General features: G+C 46.3%; 1 protein-coding gene and 1 long non-coding RNA gene across 3 annotated transcripts; one reads left to right on the top strand and one right to left on the bottom strand.

The window, feature by feature from the left end:
* Positions 1-4,850: 4,850 nt before the first annotated feature.
* LOC124654623 lies at positions 4,851-6,173 on the bottom strand. Of its 2 annotated transcripts, XR_006988398.1 has the most exons (4): positions 6,001-6,173; positions 5,376-5,645; positions 5,164-5,222; positions 4,851-5,050 (listed from the first exon to the last, which is right to left on the bottom strand). It is a non-coding gene; the product is annotated as an uncharacterized LOC124654623 (long non-coding RNA). The 2 variants fall into 2 exon arrangements; XR_006988397.1 differs by having other exon boundaries at positions 5,376-6,173.
* A 10,564-nt stretch (positions 6,174-16,737) lies between these two features.
* Positions 16,738-22,530, top strand: LOC124654960 (putative disease resistance protein RGA4). The gene is made up of 3 exons (XM_047193933.1): positions 16,738-16,772; positions 17,045-21,104; positions 22,466-22,530. The coding sequence occupies exons 2-3, from the start codon at positions 17,105-17,107 to the stop codon at positions 22,528-22,530; spliced, it is 4,065 nt and encodes a 1,354-aa protein (XP_047049889.1). The 5' UTR covers positions 16,738-16,772; positions 17,045-17,104.
* Positions 22,531-22,600: the final 70 nt, after the last annotated feature.

The following is a 22,600-nucleotide window of genomic DNA, read 5'->3' as shown; positions in this document are numbered from 1 at the left end:
GTATTTTATCTAATGGTTTCAAACCATGATGTTCATGATGTGGAGATGAACAACTGTTGGTCATGGAAGTTAATTAGATGCCTGGATTGTGAATCCTTGAATGTTCAAAATGTTGGTTTCAAACATTGCTTGACTTCTTGAGTGTGATGTATGCTTGATTGTAGATTGCTTGAATGTTTGCGGGCGAGTATAGCAACCTTAAAAATGCCTAAGAAAATAATCAGCGGCACCGGAATTAAAAGCCCAAAAAAGTAATTGTAGGCAACCTTTAAAAGTGCCGGCAAAAAGTTTAGATGGTATCCCTAGAAAAGTGCCAGTAAAAACATTTCGTGACATTTTTCGAAAAGTGCCGGCAAAAAGATTTTATGGCATTTTTGGAAAGTGCCAGCAAAAAGATTCCATGGCATCTTTCAAAAGTGCCGGCAATACTAACTAGCGGCATTTTTGGAAGTGCCTTAAAATATAATTAACGGCACTTTTCTAAAAGTGCCGGCAGAAGCCTACACTCGATCTGGAATAAACGCATAGACTTTTTTTGTGCCTTGAAAAATCTTTACCGGTACTTTTGGTACCTTTGCTGGCACTTTTTTGTGCCGGCAATCTGGATAGCTGGTGTAGTGGAAGGCGACGCCATGACGAACCAAACAAAAGGAGGAGAGATATATTTGGATCCGGCGGCAGTAGCATTGGAATTCTCATGAAAAAGACCGGCCGGCGGAGGACAGCAGCGCGCGGCCCCGGATCTCTGCGCAGCCACATGAAGTCGATCGAAGTAAATCGGGATGGATCAGTACGTGCTGCTAGCTAGCTATACTGCCCACCGCCACCGGAGAGTGAGAGTCCATCTACAGTTGGGCCTGATCGCTGCAGCTCGACGGGGCTTTCAGCTGCCGTTGAACCGTCGATGTAGCGGCGTAGATGTGTATCGCGACGGGGCATGTGCGCGCGGCCTGTAACGCGGGCGGCACGGGCGGGGCGCGCGATAGGGCGCGTTCAGCCGGCTTTCGGCCAGTTGCGCCGCCGCGGCTTATTTATGTCGGGGCTGCGCGGTCCCTCGGAAGAGTCGTCGTACTAGCTAGGCTCCGAGAGAGAGCTCGTGGTCAGATCCATCGTGCCGCTACATGCATGGCCCCGTCGATTGTGTGGATAATCGATCCAACGGGTAGCTAGATCTGTGTAAGAGCATCTCCACTCGTTTGCCCTCCCCACACCGAAATCCGGGGAAATTTACGTCCGGATTGGACGTAAATTTGGCGTGGGGAGGACTAGTTTTCCAGCCGCGATCTCAGCGAAGATGCTGATCTAAATTTGAAAAATGGAAACTTGACAAAATACGGCAAAAAACGATTGAATTTAGACTAACTTTAATGATATTTACTATATAGAGGGCGAAGTTCATATATAGGGGCCGAATTCGACTATATTTCGAATTCGTCCAGGGGAATACAACTCTAAATATTAAAACACGGCGCTCTATATGCCGTGATGGCGGTAGAACACCGTGTAGTCGCCGTCGCCGCCGGCGCCATCATCGTCGGAGCCGTCGTCGTAGAACTGCGGCGGCGCCGCCTGGCTGCTGTCTTGGCCGGCGTCTCCCCACCGGCCACTGGTGCGAGGCGGAGACGGCGATGGCTTGTACCAGTCGTTGTCGGACGCCTCGAGGTCGATGACGGGGACGGCGACTCCGGATGGAGGAGTCGCAGGCCGGCGGTAGCGAGCGACGTCCTCGAGGAGCCTCGCCTGCCGCTCCGCCTCCTCCTTCTCCCACTGCTCCCTCGACAGGCCTGGTCGAGGGGCATGACGTTCTCGGCGGGGACGAGGTCCTGGAGGGACCTCACCATGACGGCCTCGAGGATGGCGGCGTCCTCGGCGCTTTCGGCCTCCTCCACCTTCACCTTCGCCGGCTTGCGCTTCCGCTCGCCGGAAGTGTCGGGTTCGCGCTTGGGGCGGAGCCGTCCTTGCGCCGTCGAGGGCTCGCGGATGACGATCCCAACGCTGCCGCGCGCGCGGGTGCTCGGCGGGGAAGACGGTTCCTTTTTCACCGGCGCCCAAGATGGCGCCGACCTGGAGATCGACCTCGACGCCGAACCGGACGACGAGGAGCCGGCGGCCATGCGCCGTGGCTGCCGGCCTACTTACCCGGCGGCGGCTGGCCGATGCCCTCGACAACGGGGGCATCGTCAGAAGGGGGAAGTTGCCGCCCTCGATGTGCTCGAGGACGGCCTCGAGCGTCCGGCCCGGCACGCTCCACCACCGCTTGCGTCCGGCGGTGTTGTTGCGCGGAGGCGGAGGCGGCGGGCCGTCGTACGCGGCGAGCTCCTCGCTCCCACCGGCGAAGGAAGTAGGAGTTCCACGCCGTCAGGTTGTCGGGGTGGTAGCGTGGCTCGGCGCGGTCCTGGTCCGACAATGTTAGTCGGACCTCCTCGATGGCGGCTTCGAGGGCGCGTCCCTGGGATGGCGGCAGGATTGGCACGCCGCCCGCACTTAGCCGCCACCCGCCACCGGGAGGCCTCGTGTCCGGCGGGCAGGGGTACCCCGCCTGGTGGAGGAGGTGCCCCTCCCACGCGTGAAGCCGTTGTTGGCCGCGCCGTCTTCGTCGTTGTAGGCCATGGATCTCGTCGAGGGTCGAGGGAAGGAAGAGGAAGAGGAAGAGGAAGAGGAATGGTGCGACGCGTCGCGGCGAGCGGGGTATTTAGGCGGGGCTGGAGCCGGCGATTTAATGCCGCGTGGATGCCACGCGTCCGCGGCGAGCTGACCGGCGGCAGCCTTTTACTCTGCGCGGAAGACGATGCGTCTGTCACTGACCGGTCGGGTCCATCTCTCGCGCGGAAGCCGAAGCGAAAGCGCGGGAGAGAAATCTCGGCGTTTCGCGCGCTTTCGCTTCGTCCGGAGTCCCCGAGCGCGCCTCGGGGGACCGGGAATGGCGTGGGCTCGCCGGATGTATTTTGGCCCAAATCCGGAGAAAAAGAGGAATCGGGGGCGCGACTGGACCGAAATTCGCCATCCGGATGAGAAAAACGGCGCTCGAGGACCAAATCGGGGAGACGAGTGGGGATGCTCTAAGCAAGTGTAGTTCCATCAGGTCAGTCTATCGAGTGTTGAATTAACATGTGGGAGCTCGCAAGGAAGTCGCAGCCGCCTGGTCCTGGCAGTACGTACACATGCATACCTGTGCGCATGCATCTGTACGTCTGTCCGTGATGTTTTTTTGCTTCGTCACCACGTCGGAATCCGCTCACGATCCATCCGATCTGTCTTTGCCCTCGATCGTTTCAATAAAACTAGATGATGCCCCGCGCGTTGCTGCGGCAACTATTGTTTAAAACTGTTGTTTTACTCTATAGCTCTCCTTAAATGATTAGCAAAAATGAGAATATTAGTAAAGACCAATTTGATTGTTGGTGGTGGTGGTGGGGGGGGGGGGGGGGATTTAGTACATGCTAATCGGGGGGAACTACAAATTTCTGCCAACCAGAATTAAAAGAAAACATTCGAAAGGGATTAGACGCACACGGCACACGAAGTACAATGAAGGATTCCTGGGCGAAATTATCATCCTAAAAAGTACTTAATGAAACTATCAATCAAATGCTATTCAGAACACTCTGAGGGCACATCACACTTCCAGGAAGTGACAAAATAACCAATGAGTTTCAGGAAAAGGGGAAATGTTAACATTGAGTAAGAAAAAAAATAGAGGGTACAATGCCAATTCATGATGGTGGGAAGATGAACACACAGATTCAGTATGCACCATAATCTGTACATAATTATTGAAACTTCTTTTCCCACGGGAGAGTCAATGGGAAATAACAGTTGGCAAGACAAATGTACTAAATTAGTCAAGACCAAACCCAGAGAAAAATACCAAGGAATCACCATGGCCTGATAGGATTTAATCGGGCATTCGATTCCCTTTAAAACATTCCACAAGCATATCATGCTATTTTCTTTTTGCTGCTGTTAGTGGTCGGTATAAGTACTGGATAATGAGTTCTGTTCTGTTATATTAATAACCTTAATACTGAATAGATAAGTGTAAATGAATATAGAATGTTACCTTATGAAAAAATATTAAATACACAAAAGATGTTGAACATAAGTGGTTCTATTTCAACCAGAGGTCGACAACCTGAAACGATTGTACAAAGAAACCAAGGGAGAACGACGTGTTTGCTTGCATCCCTGGACTTGAAATTTGGATATTAAAGGTTAAGTCTAAAAATTGCATGCCATTGTAGATCTTTCAAAGAGATCTGGGAGCAGATAATATGTCTGTGGTTGAAGAGTGAAATCAAACCATCGCTAGGAGATCGAAGGCAAAGAAGAAAACTTACATCTGTTGCTGGCAATAGCTTGAAAGCATATATACCCGTCCCTTCCCGCCCAGCTCACCGATGTAGCACACACGATGCAAATCTGAGCCCTTTGAAATATTAAGTCTTATGTACATTCTACATTTATTTAAGACATGACCACAATGAGAATAAATAGAACGGCCAAGTGTCAGTTCCATCTAAAAGTAAAACGCATCCATCCTATAATAAGTATAGTGCATATGTATCTTCTCCGAGAAGGTAGGTGTAAAACTGCAATTCTACTACAAAGTAAGACACCTTGCACATAACCTGTGAAAAACAAATGAAGCTATATCAAATAGCACATGCAGAAAGCCATACAGTGATGCATAGAAGTGAGAAAAAAATTAGTAGATTTAACAATTTCCATTATTTCTACAATATCTAAACACATTTAATCAAGCAAATGTTTTTTGGAGCATACTTCCTCAGTTTTCTCCCCTTAATATATTTTAACTGTTGGTTAGACACCCCTGTGCCTTGCCCCCTTCATTCAACCAGAAGGGCCTAAAATATTTAAATACCAATAGAATACTACAGAGGAGAAAATAATTATACCTGGTCATTCTAATATCAACCAGAAGGGCCTGAAATATTTAAATACAATCTGCAGCAGGCATTTTTGAGTGACACACATTACATGAAGACCCCAAGTGACTGAATTAGTTATCAACAAACTGAGATTGTTTTACCTGTTTCAAATTTGGTTACACTACAACAAATATTAGAGGAATGTTACCTGAGTATCACATGTCAAATTGAATATATCAATAAAATATATCAGTAATCAAGGATTAGCACGTACCTGATATACCCACACTCATCCTTAATTTGTCGTATATTGCTCAATGCTATACCCACATGCTGCAAATAAATAATGCAAATTAATAAATATTGCAAAAAAATACTAATACTACGGCATTACAATCAGTCAAGTAAACCATTTCAATAATCCGATTAAAGCAATGCTTGATACAGCTGAATTAATATTACTGTATAGAGATAGGGAGTATTAACCTAGATAGCAAAAGAGAGTAAATATTCTTCACCAATTTGATGAAACATGTGTCAGAGTGATACCAAGCCCAAGATCCGCTGGTTAGTAGCATATGTATCAAGAGGAAACCAGCGTAGAATCAAATTTGAATAATAACAACATCTGGATTGTCACCACCAACATAAATCCAGGTTCAGGGAAAGAGCCATTACTGTTGAATATAAAACATCCCGATTGTCATTGTGATTGACAATTGATTATCATCATGCCATTATAAATCAGTAGTTTTGCTGAAAAAGCAAGAGAAAAACACACATATCTATTAACAATCAACCAAACCATTATGTTGGACAACAGATCGAAATTACACTGTAATCGAAAGTACATATCTGTGTACCCCTGATCCAAGTACGATATCAGAAAAATGAAATAGTCTATACTCTATATAACACCACTGCAAGAAAAGAGGTGCCGGACAGGGAGGCAGCAAGGTTGAAGCGGCCGTGGGAAGAACACTGAGATAACGGCATCGACGACAAAGTGATAGGTGTGTCTGGTTAGTACAATAAGATTGGGAAATAGAAGGTGCATGTGCTCAGCCAATGTAAATTAAAATTTAAGAGGAGAAGATTACAGTGTGCATACCAATGAAAGAAGGTGTTGTGTAGTGTCAGCAGGTAGTTCATGCGACGATGACCAGCAGACCGAGAAGTCAATGAACCGAAAGAAACATACAGAGACCAAACTGAGAATCCGAAATCCAAATAAATCCGGAGTGCCTGAGGTAGCAGAAGAAAAAAAAACCCAATTGAATCTGGTGCAGGTGTAGAACGTTGAGCGGTTTTCCTGACGGAGATCGACCTACCAGATTGGGGATGAACCTGCCAGATTGGGAAGATATATTGAGGGATTTGGGGATTGTAAAAAAGGAAGTAGGAATTAGCGTGGGGAGTGGCTATGTACCAGCGTGAGGCCTCTGGGAGTGGTGACGGCGCGAGTAGGCTGCGGTGATTGGTGTGGAGGCGGATGACACCATGCCCTGTTTTTTAAGCTGGAGGAAATGGCGGTGGCGGATGAGCTCCATGGAGCAGTTTTCACTCATTGAATGCTCGAATTCATCGGTTGATTTCATGAGTGTTAAATCGCCGACGCACATTCATGGTGCGGAGCACTGATACTGGCGGTGGTGGAGGAAGACGAACATGGTCGCGTGGAGCACGTCGAGCGAATCAAGTTTGCGAGCGAACGGAAGGTTCACGTAGCCCGCAGACGGAGCCCATGTCTTCCAGCCCACGTCGGTCGTGGGAGCGGTGGCGATGGATGAAGGACGAACCGAGGCGGAGGTCGTGGTGGGGGAGAGATCGATGGGGCGAGTAGGCGAGGAAGAGGAACAGAGTCGGACGGGTCATGGGCTGGTGTCGGCCCATCTGGTCCAGGCGCGTCGGTCTGGCCGACTCGGTGGCTTCAGGCGTGTCGGTCTGGCGAGCAGATTGGTGCTGTATGGCTGGGAACCAAGCGGGAGAGGTACGAACTTTTAATCAGGTGACGTGGCTCGCTGTGAGACCAGCAAAATGGGGCTATCTATTATAAGAAAGAGAAGATACACACGAACGCGTAAAAGCCTCCTCGGCCTTGCTTCGCCGCCATCGCCCAGGAACCCGTATACTAGATTGGACGGAGACGGACCTCGTCCTCTCCCATGGCAGGCCGCCGCCGATGCTTCCAGACTGAGCGGCCGCACCGACATCTGTCAGCTTTCCGCCACGGGTCGCATCCAGCCAGCGCGACCGCTCTGAGCTCTAACTCCTTGACAACCTCCCCAAGCTATGTCAGCTCTGATTCCCACCATCTAGGCCGCCGTCGTATACCTTTTGTGCGTGATCTGACCATCGTCGACCTCCGGCTACCGGCTGGTTGGCTGTGCGTCGAAGCCGTCCTGACATCCAATGGCGTATGCGTACCCTGGAGTTCTGGTGCAAGGGAGGGTGGAGGTCACCAATGGCGTACGCTTGTATCCTCTCTGGAACTCCGACGCCTCCTCTCCCTCGTCAGCTCTTTTGTTGTTCTCAGACGGATGTCTGCACTGAGGTCGTTTCTGGAGGAATCGACGGGATTGTCAACAGGATAAGAGCATGTCTAGCAGGCCCCTCATATTTCTGCCCTATATCCCGCCGCTTTTTCCCCCCGTATCGAAAAGTTGCTAACGAAAGAGCCATTTCATCTAGCAGACCCCGTATTTCGCCCCGTATTTTCAAAAATAAAAACCCCGGGAAGTTCAATTTCATTGATCATACTACGGATCATACATACGGATCAACGATTCTACATCCAGAATGCGCGATCCTACTCGGGAGGTCGACTAGGTACGAGTCCGCCTCCGCCTCCGCCTCCCGCAACTCCGCCTCCTTCGCGGCGGCGATGGCCGCCGCCACCTCTTCCTCCTCCGCCCTCTTCCTCTTGGCGTCGTCTTTGAGGAACTGTCGTAGCTCTTTCAACAAGTCGGGGGCCTCCTCCTCATCGCCGGCGAGCGGAGCTCCTCCAGCGCTGGTGCTCCCGCTGCTCCAAGCCTCCTTCGCCCAGCGGCGGTGCTCCCAGTCGGCGCGTCACTCGTCGAACTTGGGCCCGCTCATCGGCTTCATCGGCGGATCCTCGTTGTACCAGCGCCCGCCCGCCGCGAAGTCAACGAGCTTCGGCGGGACGTACGCGGCGCCGGCGTACTGCGGAGCCAAACGCCGGCTCCCGGCGGCGGATCTCTTGCATTGGCGCCGCCACGCATCCTCCACGTTGTCCGGCGAGCGGGATCGCTTCGATCCGCTCGCCGGCGGCGGCATCTTGCGGCGGCGGGCGTCCATGCCGGATGCGGGGTGGAATGCGGCGCGGGGAGCGACTAATTGCTCGCCGGAGCGAGGAGGAGGAGGCGGCAGCGCACGGCGGAGCTAGGGTTGCGAGTGAGGGGTTAACCCCTCACTCGCACCTGCGCCCACTATAAGTACGGGGCGACGGGGCCGATTTCCTGGGCCCCGTATTCCGCCGAAATGGGCCGGCCCGGATACGGGGCCTGCTAGACGCCCAAACTCGCTCCGGCCCCGTATCCCGCCGGAATTTTACGGGGTGGGCGGGTTATACGGGGCCTGTTAGACATGCTCTAAGTGTGCTGTTGCAGGTTGTTCTTAATCTGCACACGATGGAGACCTGAATCTGTATGCGATTCGATTTGGTGGAGAGTTCCTGACGATGCCTCTAAGTTGGATGTAATGCTCCACGCCATGATCTCCAACAGTGGGCGTGCTCAATCGCTCATAGTTCCATGGAGATCTCTAAATCATGTCATTGGCCAATTGATCTTGCTGCCAAACGCTCAAATCTGAATTGGGATAATCTGATACACGTGAACAGGTGGTACCAAGTTCATCATATTGCTGCATCTTTGATGAGTAATTCTACGCGCAACGAAGAACATGTGGGAGCACAATATTTAACGTAATAAAATATATTTCTTAGATTGGGTTCACTAGAAAAGAAAGGCATCCTCGAAAAAAAAGGAACATGTGATTTCTATTTGCAAGAGTAATTGTCAGAATGAAACAATTTATGAGGATTAAGATGCCCCATGGGGCGAAATTATGAGGATCAGTTATGAGCCCCGTGATCAATAATTTAGACAGAAACCATGGCAACTTTTTCACCAATAATGAAGACAAAGAACTATGAAGGTGCAGCAACAATAGAGCTGATATGTGTGCACAAATTTAAGAGAATGATGACTTGTCACGTGTGTCATGGACGGAAAAAAAACGCCCCCTCAAACGACTTGGAAAACATAAGAGATTATATTTGATAGAAATATCTATGTTTTATTATGAGAAAATACATCTATATAAAAATCAGTTTACATAGTTTGCTCAACAAAGGTCTTGGAAAAACTATATGTAGCGATCTAAGTAGGTACTGTCTTGAATTGTGAAAGACTCTGACATTTCTCCACACTTGGTAAAAAAAAATTCATTTTTTAATTTAATATAGCACCGTAGCGATTCGCTCCCGCTCAAGCGACGGATTGGGTGGGCCGGCCCATTAGCGCTTAGGACGTACGGTTTTCGTTTGTTTTTTCGTTTTTTTTCAGGGTTTCTCATGTTTTTTGAGTTTTTGGATGATTTCTTAGATGGTTTTTTGCTATTTTGGTTTTACTGATTCCAAAATTTGTTCATATTTTTTTTGTTCAGATTAAAAAAATGTTCATGTTTGAAATTTGTTAGAATTTGAAATTTGTTCAAATTCAAAATTTGTTCAAAAATAAATTTTGTTCAAATATATTTTTTGTTCGATGTAAAATTCTTTTGTTTTAAACTTTTCGGTTTTTAATTTTTTCGATTTTGAATTTTGTTCCGTTTTTGTTCAGATTTAAAAAATGTTCATGTTTGAAATTTGTTCGAATTTGAAATTTGTTAGAATTTGAAATTTGCAAGAATTCAAAATTTGTTCAAAAATAAATTTTGTTCAAATATATTTTTTGTTCGAAAAATTTGTTCAAATATATTTTGTTCAAAAATAAATTCAATTCTCTAAAACTTCAGATTTAAAATGCCTTAAAACAAAAAATAGATAACAGAAAAAAGAAAAAGGGAACAAAAAAAGAGGGACTACCTTTTATTGGGCCGCAGCAGGGAGGCCCACAAACAAGCTGCTTCAGGCGGGAGGGAGGCTCGCTCCCGCTTAAAGCGGGCAATAGGAGCTCCCACGAAGTAGCAATGGCCTATTGGACTAGTCCTTCTCCGTCCTCTCCCTAATTCTCGATCGGCCACCTCGTGCGTACGATGGGCCGGGCGGGGGCGAATGGCACCGATGGATCTCGCTCAGGCAGGCACACGGAAACTTGCAGATGGCTGCTCGTACGTACACCACACCGTCGCGCGTGTCTCTGGGGTCGTGGCCTTTTACACCGGACTGCATATACATCCATGGTGATGCAGCCAAATTTCTACGTCTGTGAGGGCCATCTTCAACACGGCTACCCATCCTGTCCGTGCACATCTAGATAGGTTTAGCCAGATAAAATCATGGTCCAATACGTCAACACAAACCTAAACATAAACCTAAAAGAGATTGCTGGGCCGTTCGGTAAGATCCAAAGCCGACCCAGATCTGGATCTGCTTGGCGTGGCCTCAAACGACAAGTGGAGGCGTCTCGGTCCTCCCCTTGTCCTCCCCTAGCCCGCTTGTTGGTCTCCCATTTCACTAACCCTCCCAGCCAATCCTCCCTCCTGCCCCGCGGCCACCACCGTCGATTTGCGACCGTAGTCGACGTCGTCCGCCAACAGTTCCACGCCGCCGTCAGAGCAGCAACAACAAATGTTGTCGTTTCCACCTTCAGTGCCGACTGTAGAGGTAGAGATCCTAGCCCCCCTGCAACCTGGCCGCAACGTTGGTCGCAACGGCCTTAGATAGCCCCGCGCGCGGGGTGTTCGGTAAAATGGGAGGCCCGGTTCTTGTCAACTAATTTGTCCCCTTTTTTCATGTAGATCATGGTGGTAGGTTACAATCAGAAAGGCAATCTCTAAAAGCTTGCATAAAATGTTGTGGTCTCGAATTGCATCCATCCTTCTCATGTGAGTATAAAATCTCATTCAAATCACCAATTACCAACCATGGCAGATTGTACTATCCATTAAGTTGTCTCAATTTGCCCATCTTTTGTATTTATCTTGCCAACGGGGTTCACCATACATGCAATTTAGTCTCCATTCTCCCCCCCTCCTTCATTCACCTTAACATCGATATATTTTGGTGCGGAGAAAAGTTGTTAAATAGCAACATCTATCTTCCAAAGCATGATAACACCTCCACTCTTCCCATCGCTTGGATTAAAAAATTTAAAATCCACGCATAACCTCCTCCTAAGACATTCAGCCAGATAATCATCTAGGTGTGTCTCCGATAAAAATACAACCTCGGCATCAACTCACTTCCGAATGCCGGAGAGCACATGAAATGACGGGTTGTTCCCCAAACCCTGACAGTTCAGAGAAAGTGTTTTCATTGCGACCGAACGAGTTCATCATGGGAACTCACCGATCCTATTGAAGAGGAGTCTGCCCCATCCTTCTTGTTCTCTTGGTTCTGTTGTTGTTCACATCAACACTCTTCTCCACTCCTGAATCTAGTGAAGGAGTAGGTTCAGAAATCATAGCAGCTGAAATGGCTCCCTCAGCAAAACCATTGCCGCCTAAACCAGGAAGATCTGCCTCTTCTGAAAATTTATCAATCAAGTTTCTTTTGGCGCCTACTGAGGGATTTCCTCCATTATCAATATACATATCCTTATCTTTTAGTGGGCTAGAGGTTGTATCTTTTAGTGAGGGATCAATCTCTATCGTGCCCTCACCATGAGGCAAGGCATTATGTCTCCAACTCATGAGATTATTGGTTCCACGACCAAATTGATCTCTATCGCGACCACCACCACTAAATTCTGTGAAATCGGACTCCTCTACCTCCCCGGCCAGCAGGTCCTCCACGTCCATGCCAAGTATCCTAGTTCACCTTAAGCCACTCCCCCTACTTAAATTCTTCTTCAAAGTGCTCACCAGTCCCACACTCCAGGTGCGATTGCCCAATGAAACCGCAAGCCCCGCAGAACCTCGGCATTTTCTCATATTTAAGTTGGAAGATCTCTCTCTCTCTCTCTCTCTCTCTCTCTCTCTCTCTCTTGCCCTCTCTACTCATGGAGACGAATCTCTCTAGCACTTTACGAATATCTAACTTTACCTTGACACGAACAAAATTTCCAGCACCTTGGACGTTCGTCTGGATCTCCACTACCTTTCCAACCTTCCTCTCTACCAAGTTTGTAATCAGAGGATTATTACGATATCCCACCTGGAGCTTCTAGATTTTCACCCATGTAGTGAAGTGATTCAAATCAATTAGGTCAGGATCCGACACGCTGTCGTACGACTCAATGCATACGATCGATTGACTGAACAGCCAAGGTCCCCCCTTCTCAACTTTTATCCAATCCCCAAGACAAGATCATTGCACTGTAAATAAATTTCCTTCTATGTGCTGGAACTTGATCTCGCTAGCAGGACTCCATGCCACTCGCATGTGTTGTTCGAAGGTAGACGGGCTGAAGTAATTGGTTGTACGAACACTCACCAAAGCCACCCACTTCATTACCTCCTTTGCAGCACCTTCAACCTCCTTAAAGACCAGATCATCGAAATCGTCTTCGCCAATCCCCGGCCTATGCATCATGTCATTGATTCCTTCCTCCTTCTGCTTACTCGATCCGCACGGCCAATTGTCGGAATTCGCTGACGAAGCCGCCATGAGAACAAAGAAAACTACACCAAAACCCTAGATGGGGTTGGATGAGCGCGAAGCCAAGCGAAAAAAAACCCTTAGGAGAACCCAACCCCTCACGAGATCAGTCAGAGAGAGAGGATCAGATCGAACTCCAACGTCGATCAAAGACCGGTGGGTGAAGGCAGAAAACCCTAGTAGCGCTAGGTCTAATTTTTCCAAACTAGGTGAACGGAGTGCTCATTGGCCTAATTGACTCTTCAATTCTTCCTGATCCACGGTTACTACATTTTTTTGGAGACATGTCCACGGTCACCACATGGCTCTAGTGGATGTTTTCGGGCCGGCCCAGCAGTGAACAAGCCTCAGGCGTTGACGTGATAACAGACTGAAAGGCGTCAAATAGGAATCACCCTTGGCCCCCACCCTTTTCGTAGGCACCCAAAACTCCCCCTCATTTTTTTAGGGGACCAAAACTCCACCTTAGGGCTTGTTTGGTTAGTCGAATCCCGGCGGGTTCCCGGCCTTTTCCTGGGGAGATTTTTCCCCTAGTCCGGAGGTCGGGAATATAATTCCGGTGTTTTGCTCCTGTTTCAGTCTATTCCCGGTCGGGAATATTTTCCCCGGGAATTTTGGTCCCAACAGCCAAACAAGCCCTGGTTAGTTGAATCCCGGCGGGTTCCCGGCCTTTTCCCGGGGAGATTTTTCCCCTAGTCCGGAGGTCGGGAATATAATCCCGGTGTTTTGCTCCCGTTTCAGTCTATTCCCGGTCGGGAATATTTTCCCCAGAAATTTTGGTCCCAACAGCCAAACAAGCCCTCATGGGCCTGAACCAACCACGGCCCGTCCGTTGGCCAAGTCCAGAATGGAGGGCCCTATCTCCGTCTCCGCCCGGCGACCGACCGCGACGCCTCTCACGAACCCGGGCCTCACCTGACGGCCGGTGCAAGCGGAGAGACCCATTCCCCTGACCTACGCGTCACGGACTCGCTGTCGGCAAAACCTATACACCGACCAGGTCGGTGGCTACCGGCCACCGCACACCCCCTGGTCGGGTATGGGCCAGGCCCATTTGTGGCTGTTTAGCCTCATTTTTTCTTTTTTCTTTTTTATCTTTTCTGGTTTCATTTTTCTTTTCTTTTTTCTGTTTTCGGTTTTGTTTATATTTTTTTTAGATTCGAAAATTTTGATTTTTAAAAACTGTTCAAATTGAGAAAATGTTTAAATTAAAAAATGTTCAAATTCGAAAACCGTTCAAATTTGAAAATTTGAAAATTGTTCAAGTATGAAAATCGTTCAAATCGAAAAATCGTTCAAATTCGAAATTTGTTCATATTCAAAAAAACGTTCAATTTTGAAAATTATTCGAGTTACAAAATTGTTCAAATTTCGAATTTTGAAAAATATTCAAATCCAAAAAATGTTCAAATTTAAAAACTTTTTAATTTCAGAAAACTGTTCAAATTTTATGAAAAACTTTTTCTCGAAAAAAGTTTTTAAAAGTGTTAGATTTTAAAAAACGAAAATATAAACAGAAAAGAAAAAACAGAAAAGAAGGAAGAAAAAGGAAAAAAAACTCACCTGATGCAATGGGCCGCGGCCCACTAAATTACTGGATCGTGGGGGGTGTGCGGTGCCTTCCACCCACCGACCAGGTCGGTGGCGAGGAGCTCCCCTCGCTGTCGGCCCTTTGCCGGGAAGCGCTGTCGTGTGCCGCACCTGCCGGGACGAGCGCCGCCGGTCGCCCAAGACGAGAACCGGGAACCTCGGCCCCCAGGCGCGAGCGCCGTCCTCCGTGAGGAGCGGAGAGAGGCCCCAAGCTCTTCCGCCGCCCGCAGGAAGTCTCCCAAGGTTGGGGAAAATCGCCTCTCCGCGCGCGCACAGAGGAGACGCCGGGGTGTCACTAGCCACGCTGACCGCCGCATCGTCGGTGACCACTGTCGCGAGAGCCCCAAACCGTCCGCCCGGGCCACTACCAGGGGAGGGGCGCGAGCACAGACCGGCCGGCGAGAGCCTCACCGGAGACGGGCACCGAGCGCCGCCCAACGGGTCGCTCATTTCAAAAACCCGACATCAGGCGGCTGCCGTTCGAACCGAAGGCGACACCCACAGCGCGTGTTCCGGGCAGAGATGAACAAGCTACCAGGAGGCCCACCGGCGGAGGGCGCCTGGAATTCCAACCAGGTAATAATGCAATCTCCCTTGAATTTCGGTTGCTTTGATCATACAGTATGAGCCAATTTCGGTGGACTGCCCACTACCTGTTTGATGCAATAGCTGAACAACGCATTTTGGTGCCATTTGATTTCTCATGTGCTTTGATTTAGACGTGTGAGTATGTTCATTGTTATATCTAACCTCTGACATAATAATTAAGAAATGAGGATACTCCCAGCTAGAGTACTTGTCAGCCCAAAGAGAATGCTCAGTTGCAAGCTGGGTTAGCTGACTTGCGATTGTTTCCAGAACTGATCTCAAGCTGTACGCGACCATTGATGTATACCGTATGTGTCAATCTCTATACACGTCTTGCTCCCACCCTAGTTGAAATCTCAATACTGCCATCTAAGAGACAAGCAGGATTATATTTTGATGGCCACGTCGATGTATTCCTCGTCTTGGGCGACAAGCATGTAACTATTCACGTGATGCATTTAACCTATCAATAAAATAAGTATTTTCCTACCTGCAAATCCATGTTTTTTAATTGCAGTGCACATTGGCTCATATATCTGACAGTGCCTCGATAGAGCCATTGATTAATTAAAATCCTGCATCACTTGGTTTGTTTGCTCAGTGTATATGGCTGGCTGGTTCTTCCCCCCTTTTCTTTGCACTGTATATCCTTTTCTGCTACTCTTGTGTAAATACTCCTAGCAAGGCTCTCCGGTACCGTTAGCAAGAGGTGATGCATCTGGAGCAAAAGATGATTCATATAGGGCAAACGATGATGCATACAACCCCGATCGTCACAGCTATTGCTACTGCTTACTTTTGTTTGATGTGTCAACAAGTTAAAACTCTACAGTTAATCCTAACAACTGAGGACTGTGTAACTATAACTTTCATCAGTCTCAGCCTAAGGTTATCATGCTTCTCTCTGTGTGCACTATTAAGAAATAAAGATGCCCATGCTAGTTGTTCTTATTATAAATGTCAGCCCACGAGATTGCCCAGTTGCAAGATTGGATAGTTGACTTGTAATTGGTTCGAGAACAGATCTCGAACTCTATACATGTCTTGCTCACACCGTTCTCTTTCTCCATTCTTCAGTGTGTTTGTATTCCAAGCCCCCACCTGCCTCTCCTCACCACCACAACTCAAGGTAGTAATTCATTCCCCTTCCCCTCCTTCCCTCAAATATTTGTTATAGTCTTTTCTGATTTCACTTTTGTTGTCGCAGATGGTGTCGACAAGGAGATTTCTCAGCTTCTTGTAGAGCAGGATCTATATTGATGCATTCAATCCAGCTTCCTTGTTAACACAAGGTAATTCTTATTCTGTTTCATCCATCTCTTATGAGACTCGATTCGTCAATTCATCATTCACTTCACCACCATTCAAACATGTGCATTTATCTCTCATTTACATAACTACTGTTAGTAGGAAGGAATGAAACCATGTGTCTTCGTGAAGATAACCTTCTTTCTCGTCTTTGGCAACAAACATGTGAATAAAAGGGACATTGTCTCATATGACTTTCTGTGCCTCGATCAAGCATTGACTAAAAAAAACCTGAAACTTGGTTTATTTGAGCGCTACTGTGTCTTGTTTCCCTTTGTATACCCTTTCTGCAACTCTTCTGTTAATATTAGCAGGGCTCTCTTTATACTTCACTTTCCCCTTGTACCCTTTGCTAGCATTCACAACTGTGCAATTATCTCCCATTCACATCAGTACATCACTACCATGCACTTTCCTGCAGCTCTTCTGTTTTATATTAACAGGGCTATTCAATACCATTTCATTCGAAAAGATGATGCATATAATCTTCATCATCTTAGTATTACTAACAGTCTACGTCTGTTTGATATGTCAACAGACTAAAATTTAACATTTAATCCTACGAAGTGAGGAGGGTGTGTAACTGCAACTTGCATCAGTCTCAGCATAAGGTTAGCATGCCTCTCTCTCTCTCTGTACCATGTTAAGAAATGAAGATACCCCGTGCTAGTTTTAGTGCTAGTTGGTCTTATTATACGTGTCTGCCACAAAAAGTGCGCAGTGTTTCGCAAAAAAAAAAGCTCTGTGTTGAGCTGTGAAAGATTGGATATTTGACCTGTGATTCGTTCGATAACAGATCAGAAGCTGTATACACCCCTTGTTTTATGTTGTAGATAATCTCTATACGTGTCTTATTCACACCATTCTCTTCTTGATTCTACAGTGCACTTGTGTTCCCTGTGTTCCGCCACGTGTGTTGGTGGAGTTTCTTCCGAGTGTTCCAATGGCAGAACTTGTGGTCTCCATGGCCATCGGGCCACTGATGTCCATGCTCAAGGACAAGGCGTCTAGCTACCTCCTTGACCAGTACAAGGTGATGGAGGGAATGGAAGAGCAGCACAAGATTCTCAAGCGCAAGCTTCCAGCCATCCTTGACGTCATCACCGATGCTGAGGAGCAGGCGACGGCACATAGAGAAGGGGCGAAAGCATGGCTCCAAGAGCTCAAGACGGTGGCCTATGAAGCAAATGAAGTCTTTGATGAATTCAACTACGAAGCACTACGTCGTGAAGCCAAGAAGAAGGGTCACTACGCCGAGCTTGGCATCGATGTAATTAAACTCTTCCCTACTCACAACCGTGTTGTGTTTCGTCACAGAATGGCTAGCAAGCTTAGCCGGGTTCTGCAAGCCATTGAGGTCCTCATAGCAGAGATGCATGCCTTTAGGTTCAAGTACCGACCACAGCCATCCCTGTCCAAGCAGTGGAGGCAGACAAATTGTGCTATCGTCGACCCACATGAAATTGCCAGAAGATCTCGAGACAAAGATAAGAGGATTATTGTTGATACACTACTTCGTCAAGCTAACAATGCAGATCTGACAGTTGTTCCCATCGTTGGAATGGGGGGCCTTGGAAAGACCACATTAGCGCAGCTCATATACAATGAACATGAAATTCAGAAGCATTTCCAATTGCTGATTTGGGTCTGCGTTTCTGATACCTTTGATGTGAACTCCTTGGCTAAGTGTATAGTTGAAGCATCTCCCAAGAAGAATGATGATACTGAAAATTCACCACTTGATAGACTTCAGAAATTGTTAAGCGGACAAAGGTATCTCCTTGTATTGGATGATGTCTGGAACAGAGAGACCCATAAGTGGGACATGCTGAAGATGTGTCTTCAGCATGGTGGCACGGGTAGTGCAGTATTGACAACAACTCGTGACAAACAAGTTGCTGAAATCATGGGTTCAAATACAACCCATACTCTCAATGCTTTGGATGATAGTTTCATAAAGGAAATTATTGTGGCTAGAGCATTCACTCCTGAGAAAGAAAAGCCTACCGAGCTAGTCGAGTTAGTTGGTGAGATTGTGAAGAGATGTTCTGGCTCTCCTTTAGCTGCAACTGCACTGGGCTCTGTACTTCGTGCCAAGACCAGCGTGGAAGAATGGAAGGCTGTATCATGTAGCATCAGTATTTGCACCAAGGAAACTGGAATCTTGCCAATCCTCAAGCTTAGCTACAATGACTTGCCATCATACATGAAGCAGTGCTTTGCTTTCTGTGCTGTATTTCCCAAGGATTACAATATTGATGTGGAAAAACTTATCCAACTATGGATAGCAAATGGATTTATCCCAGAACACAATGAAACAAATGGACGACATATTTTCAATGAGTTGGCATCAAGGTCATTCTTTATTGACATAGAAAAAATTAATGATGATGTGGTGGATTATTCTAGGACAACATGTAAAATCCATGATCTTATGCATGATATTGCAATGTCTGTTATGGAGAAAGAATGTGTTGTTGCAGCTGAGAAACCAAATCAAACCGAGTGGTTTTCAGATACTGTTCGGCATTTGTTTTTGTCATGTAGAGAAGCAGAAGTTATTTTGAATAGTTCTATGGAGAAAAGATCTCCTGCTATTCAAACACTGATATGCCATTGTATTGTGTCGAGCCCATTGCAGCATCTGTCAAAGTACAGCTCTTTGCATGCATTAAAGCTCTATACATCTGGGAAATCATCTGTACTGAAACCAAAGTATCTGCATAAGCTGAGGTACCTTGATCTCTCAAGCAGTTATATGAAAGCACTTCCTGAAGATATAAGTATTCTATATAACCTACATGTGTTGGACGTTTCCAAGTGCAGAGAACTTGCTTGTCTTCCGAGGCAGATGAAGTATATGACTTCCCTCCGTCACCTCTACACCCATGGATGTCTGGGGTTGAAGAGCATGCCTCCAGAACTTGGAAATCTCACTAAGCTGCAGACTCTTACATATTTTATAGCAGCGGTTACTGGACCTGATTGCAGTGATGTTGCAGAGCTGGAGCATTTAAACCTTGGTGGTCAGCTGGAGTTATGTCAGGTAGAAAATGTTAGAGAAGCAGGGGCAAAAGTGGCAAACCTGGGAAAAAAGAAGAATCTCAAAGAACTGAGATTAAGATGGACTTCTGTTTCTGACAGCAAGGTGCTCAACAATTTCGAACCTCATGATGGGCTGCAGGTTCTGAAGATATATTCCTACGGTGGAAAGTGTATGGGTATGTTGCAAAACATGGTTAAGATCCATCTTTTTCAGTGTGAAAGATTGCAAGTTTTGTTCAGCTGTGGTACATCCTTCACTTTTCCAAAACTGAACGAGCTTAGGCTAGAAGAACTGTTGGATCTTAAGAGATGGTGGGAAATAAATGAGAGGCAAGAAGGACATATAGTATTTCCTGTGCTTCAGAAGTTGTTTATTAGGCATTGTGGAAAGTTGATCGCATTACCTGAAGCACCATTGGTTCAAGAATCATGTAGTGGAGGTCATAGATTAGTATGGTCACCACTTCCTCTTCTCGAGAAGTTGTTTCTTAGGCATTGTAGAAAGCTAATAGCATTTCCCGAAGCACCATTGCTACATGAATCATGTGGAGGTTTTCGCTCAGCGTTTCCAGCCCTACAGGTACTCGAATTGGAACACTTGGAGAGTTTTCAGAGATGGGATGTTGCAGCCAGAGGGGAACAAATATTGTTTCCTCAGCTTGAGAAACTATCAATTAAGAATTGCCCAAAGCTGATGGATTTACCTCAAGCACCAAAACTTAGTTTATTACAAATTGAAGATGGCAAGCAAGAGATCTTCCATTTGGTAGACAGATATGTATCTTCACTGACCGAGCTGATTTTAAATCTAGAAAACAGAGATACAACGTCAGAGGCTGAGTGCACTGTAATTGCACCGGTGGACATCAACAAGAAATGGTTCCAGAAATCTCCTCTTATATTTATGGAGTTAGGATGCTGCAACTCATTCTTTGGATCATTTGCACCAGAGCCGTGGAACTATTTTATACATCTTGAAGATTTGTGTATTGATAGATGTGATGTGCTTGTCCATTGGCCTGAGAAAGTGTTCCAAAGCTTGATATCCTTGAAGAGCTTACAGATTGTAAGATGCAAAAATCTGACTGGATATGCACAAGCTCCTCTTGAGCCATCAGCATCTGAAAGGAGTCAACACCTGCCAGGTCTTGAGGTTCTTGCCGTGTGTTGTTGTGACAGTTTGGTAGAGATGTTGAATGTCCCGGCATCTCTCAAGGAATTGACTATTTATGAGTGCGATAAGGTTGAGTCCATATTTAGCAAGCAGCAGCAGGGCATGTCAGAGTTTGTTCAAGGGTCTTCTTGCATTGAGGCAATCACACGTACAGCTGTATCAGAGTTGTCATCATCACCCATGAATCACTTTTGTCCATGCCTTGAATCTCTGCATTTACGTGGCTGTGAAAATTTACCAACGGTTCTGAATCTTCCACCATCCTTAAAGACCATAACTATTTGGGAGTGCAGAAGTATTCAAGTCCTGTCATGTCAGCTGGATGGTCCTCCAAGATCACAAGTCAGTGCTTCCATAAATGCACTAGAGCCATCAGCAGAAACTAGAGAGCATTCACTCCCTCCTTATCTCACAACTCTACAAATATCGTCCTGTGACATGTTGGGCGGGATTCTCTGCCTGCCCAAGTCCCTCACGGACCTGAGCATTACAAACAGTGGGTTCACATCGTTGGAGCCTCTGGGGGGAGAGCCCCCATCGTTCAAATACCTTCTGCTTCATGCCTGCAGTACCCTGGCATCCCTACCAAATGAGCCGCATGCATACATGTCTCTGCAAAGGCTTTCCATTACATACTGTCGTGCCATAAAGAAGCTCCCTAGATGCCTGCGGCAGCAACTAGGCAGCATTAAAGTGTTCAAACGTCTGGATGCTCAATATGAAGGTACGCATGTACTATTTCTTTCTCTCTTTGCCATATTTCACCAACAAATACAAGCATACATCCCATGTGCTACGTCAATACGTCAGCTTCCGTCTGCATTATCATTGTGTTGTTTCAAGTCAAGAAGTAGCAATCTGACCGCAATGTTACGTGATTACTATTATGATATTTGCCTCTCAGTGAAACATTACATCTGTAAGTTTTAGAAACTAGTGAAAACATTCATACATGAATAGATCAGGTAGAAACACATGTATGCAAAATTTGGTGTAGCGAATCGATCATCCCTGAACTGTAACGTACTGTAACTTTTGCTTCACATTGTTTCAGCTTGTTTTACATTAATTTAATTTGTGATCTCCTCTCTTCCTCAAAAGTTATCATATTTTTGCACCAAATTTAACATGTATGTGTGTGCCTACCTAGCTTACGTGCATGCATATTTCCGGTTCTTTGAAACTTCTGGCTATATTTTCTTTCTTTGAGTTACTATTGTATAATTTTTTTGCGAAAAGGGCCACTGGTTGAGTTATTAACTTACTAATATCATTGATTATGCTATCGTCAGACACTCACTTACTACTATAGGGAACAGTATTTGAATACATGCTGGCAGTGTAAAGAGTATAATAGGGAACACAAACTTTTCGCTCATAGGTGAGCACTAGATGGCCACCAAGTGTAGGGAGTACAATAGGGAACACGGACGCCACATAACACATGTAAGAACAAACTTGTACAAGAGCAACTCCAATAGTATAGCCGGTTGTTGACTATAAGCAAAGATGCCATGTCATCTATAGTTAACATATCTATAGTTAACATGTAGCCAACAAGTATAATAGATGGTTATAAGAATGAAACTACTTGCATAAGAGTCCACTTACATTCTCTCTCCTCTTCTCTCCCCTCCAACTAGACACAAATATGTTATTTTAATCCTTGTAGCCAGCTGAATAAAACTTGTTGTACTTGCTCTAAAGGTCAAATCACCACAAATAGACACTAAGTATATGTCCCCCTATGAATCCAAAATGCAAAAGCAACTTAGATATATTATTTTTAGGCAATTATTTTAAATCAAAGGGAGTACTAAATTTTATAAACGCAGATCACATAAGAAGTTGTAATAATGGACGTAGCAGTAGAGGGTATTTATTTCTCAAGTAGCAGCAACAGAGTGTTTACTAAATGAGTTAGCTCGAGATATGGCATGTTACAATCCAATACGAACGAACAACAATTGTTCTTTCTGGTTTTGCCTAAGATCTCCATTTGTAATGCCATGTGGCGTAAATTTTCATGTTAGTACTACAATATTTTGTACAAGTTTGTTCTTACATCATTTGTGATACATGCAGTAATGGCATTTAATCCAAAGACATGGAAGGAAATACCAAGAATGGTCCGTGAGCGGAGGAGGTAGGCCAAGCGGAGGAGGCGGGTTGAGCCCAAGCAGAGGAGGCTTAGCGTTGCGCAGTTAACCGAGGAGAACT

The sequence above is a fragment of the Lolium rigidum genome, chromosome 5, assembly GCF_022539505.1.
Source record: "Lolium rigidum isolate FL_2022 chromosome 5, APGP_CSIRO_Lrig_0.1, whole genome shotgun sequence".
Taxonomy (NCBI): Eukaryota; Viridiplantae; Streptophyta; class Magnoliopsida; order Poales; family Poaceae; genus Lolium; species Lolium rigidum.
The sequence above is the reverse complement of the archived record's forward strand: the minus strand, read 5'-3'. Positions and strand labels throughout refer to the sequence as shown.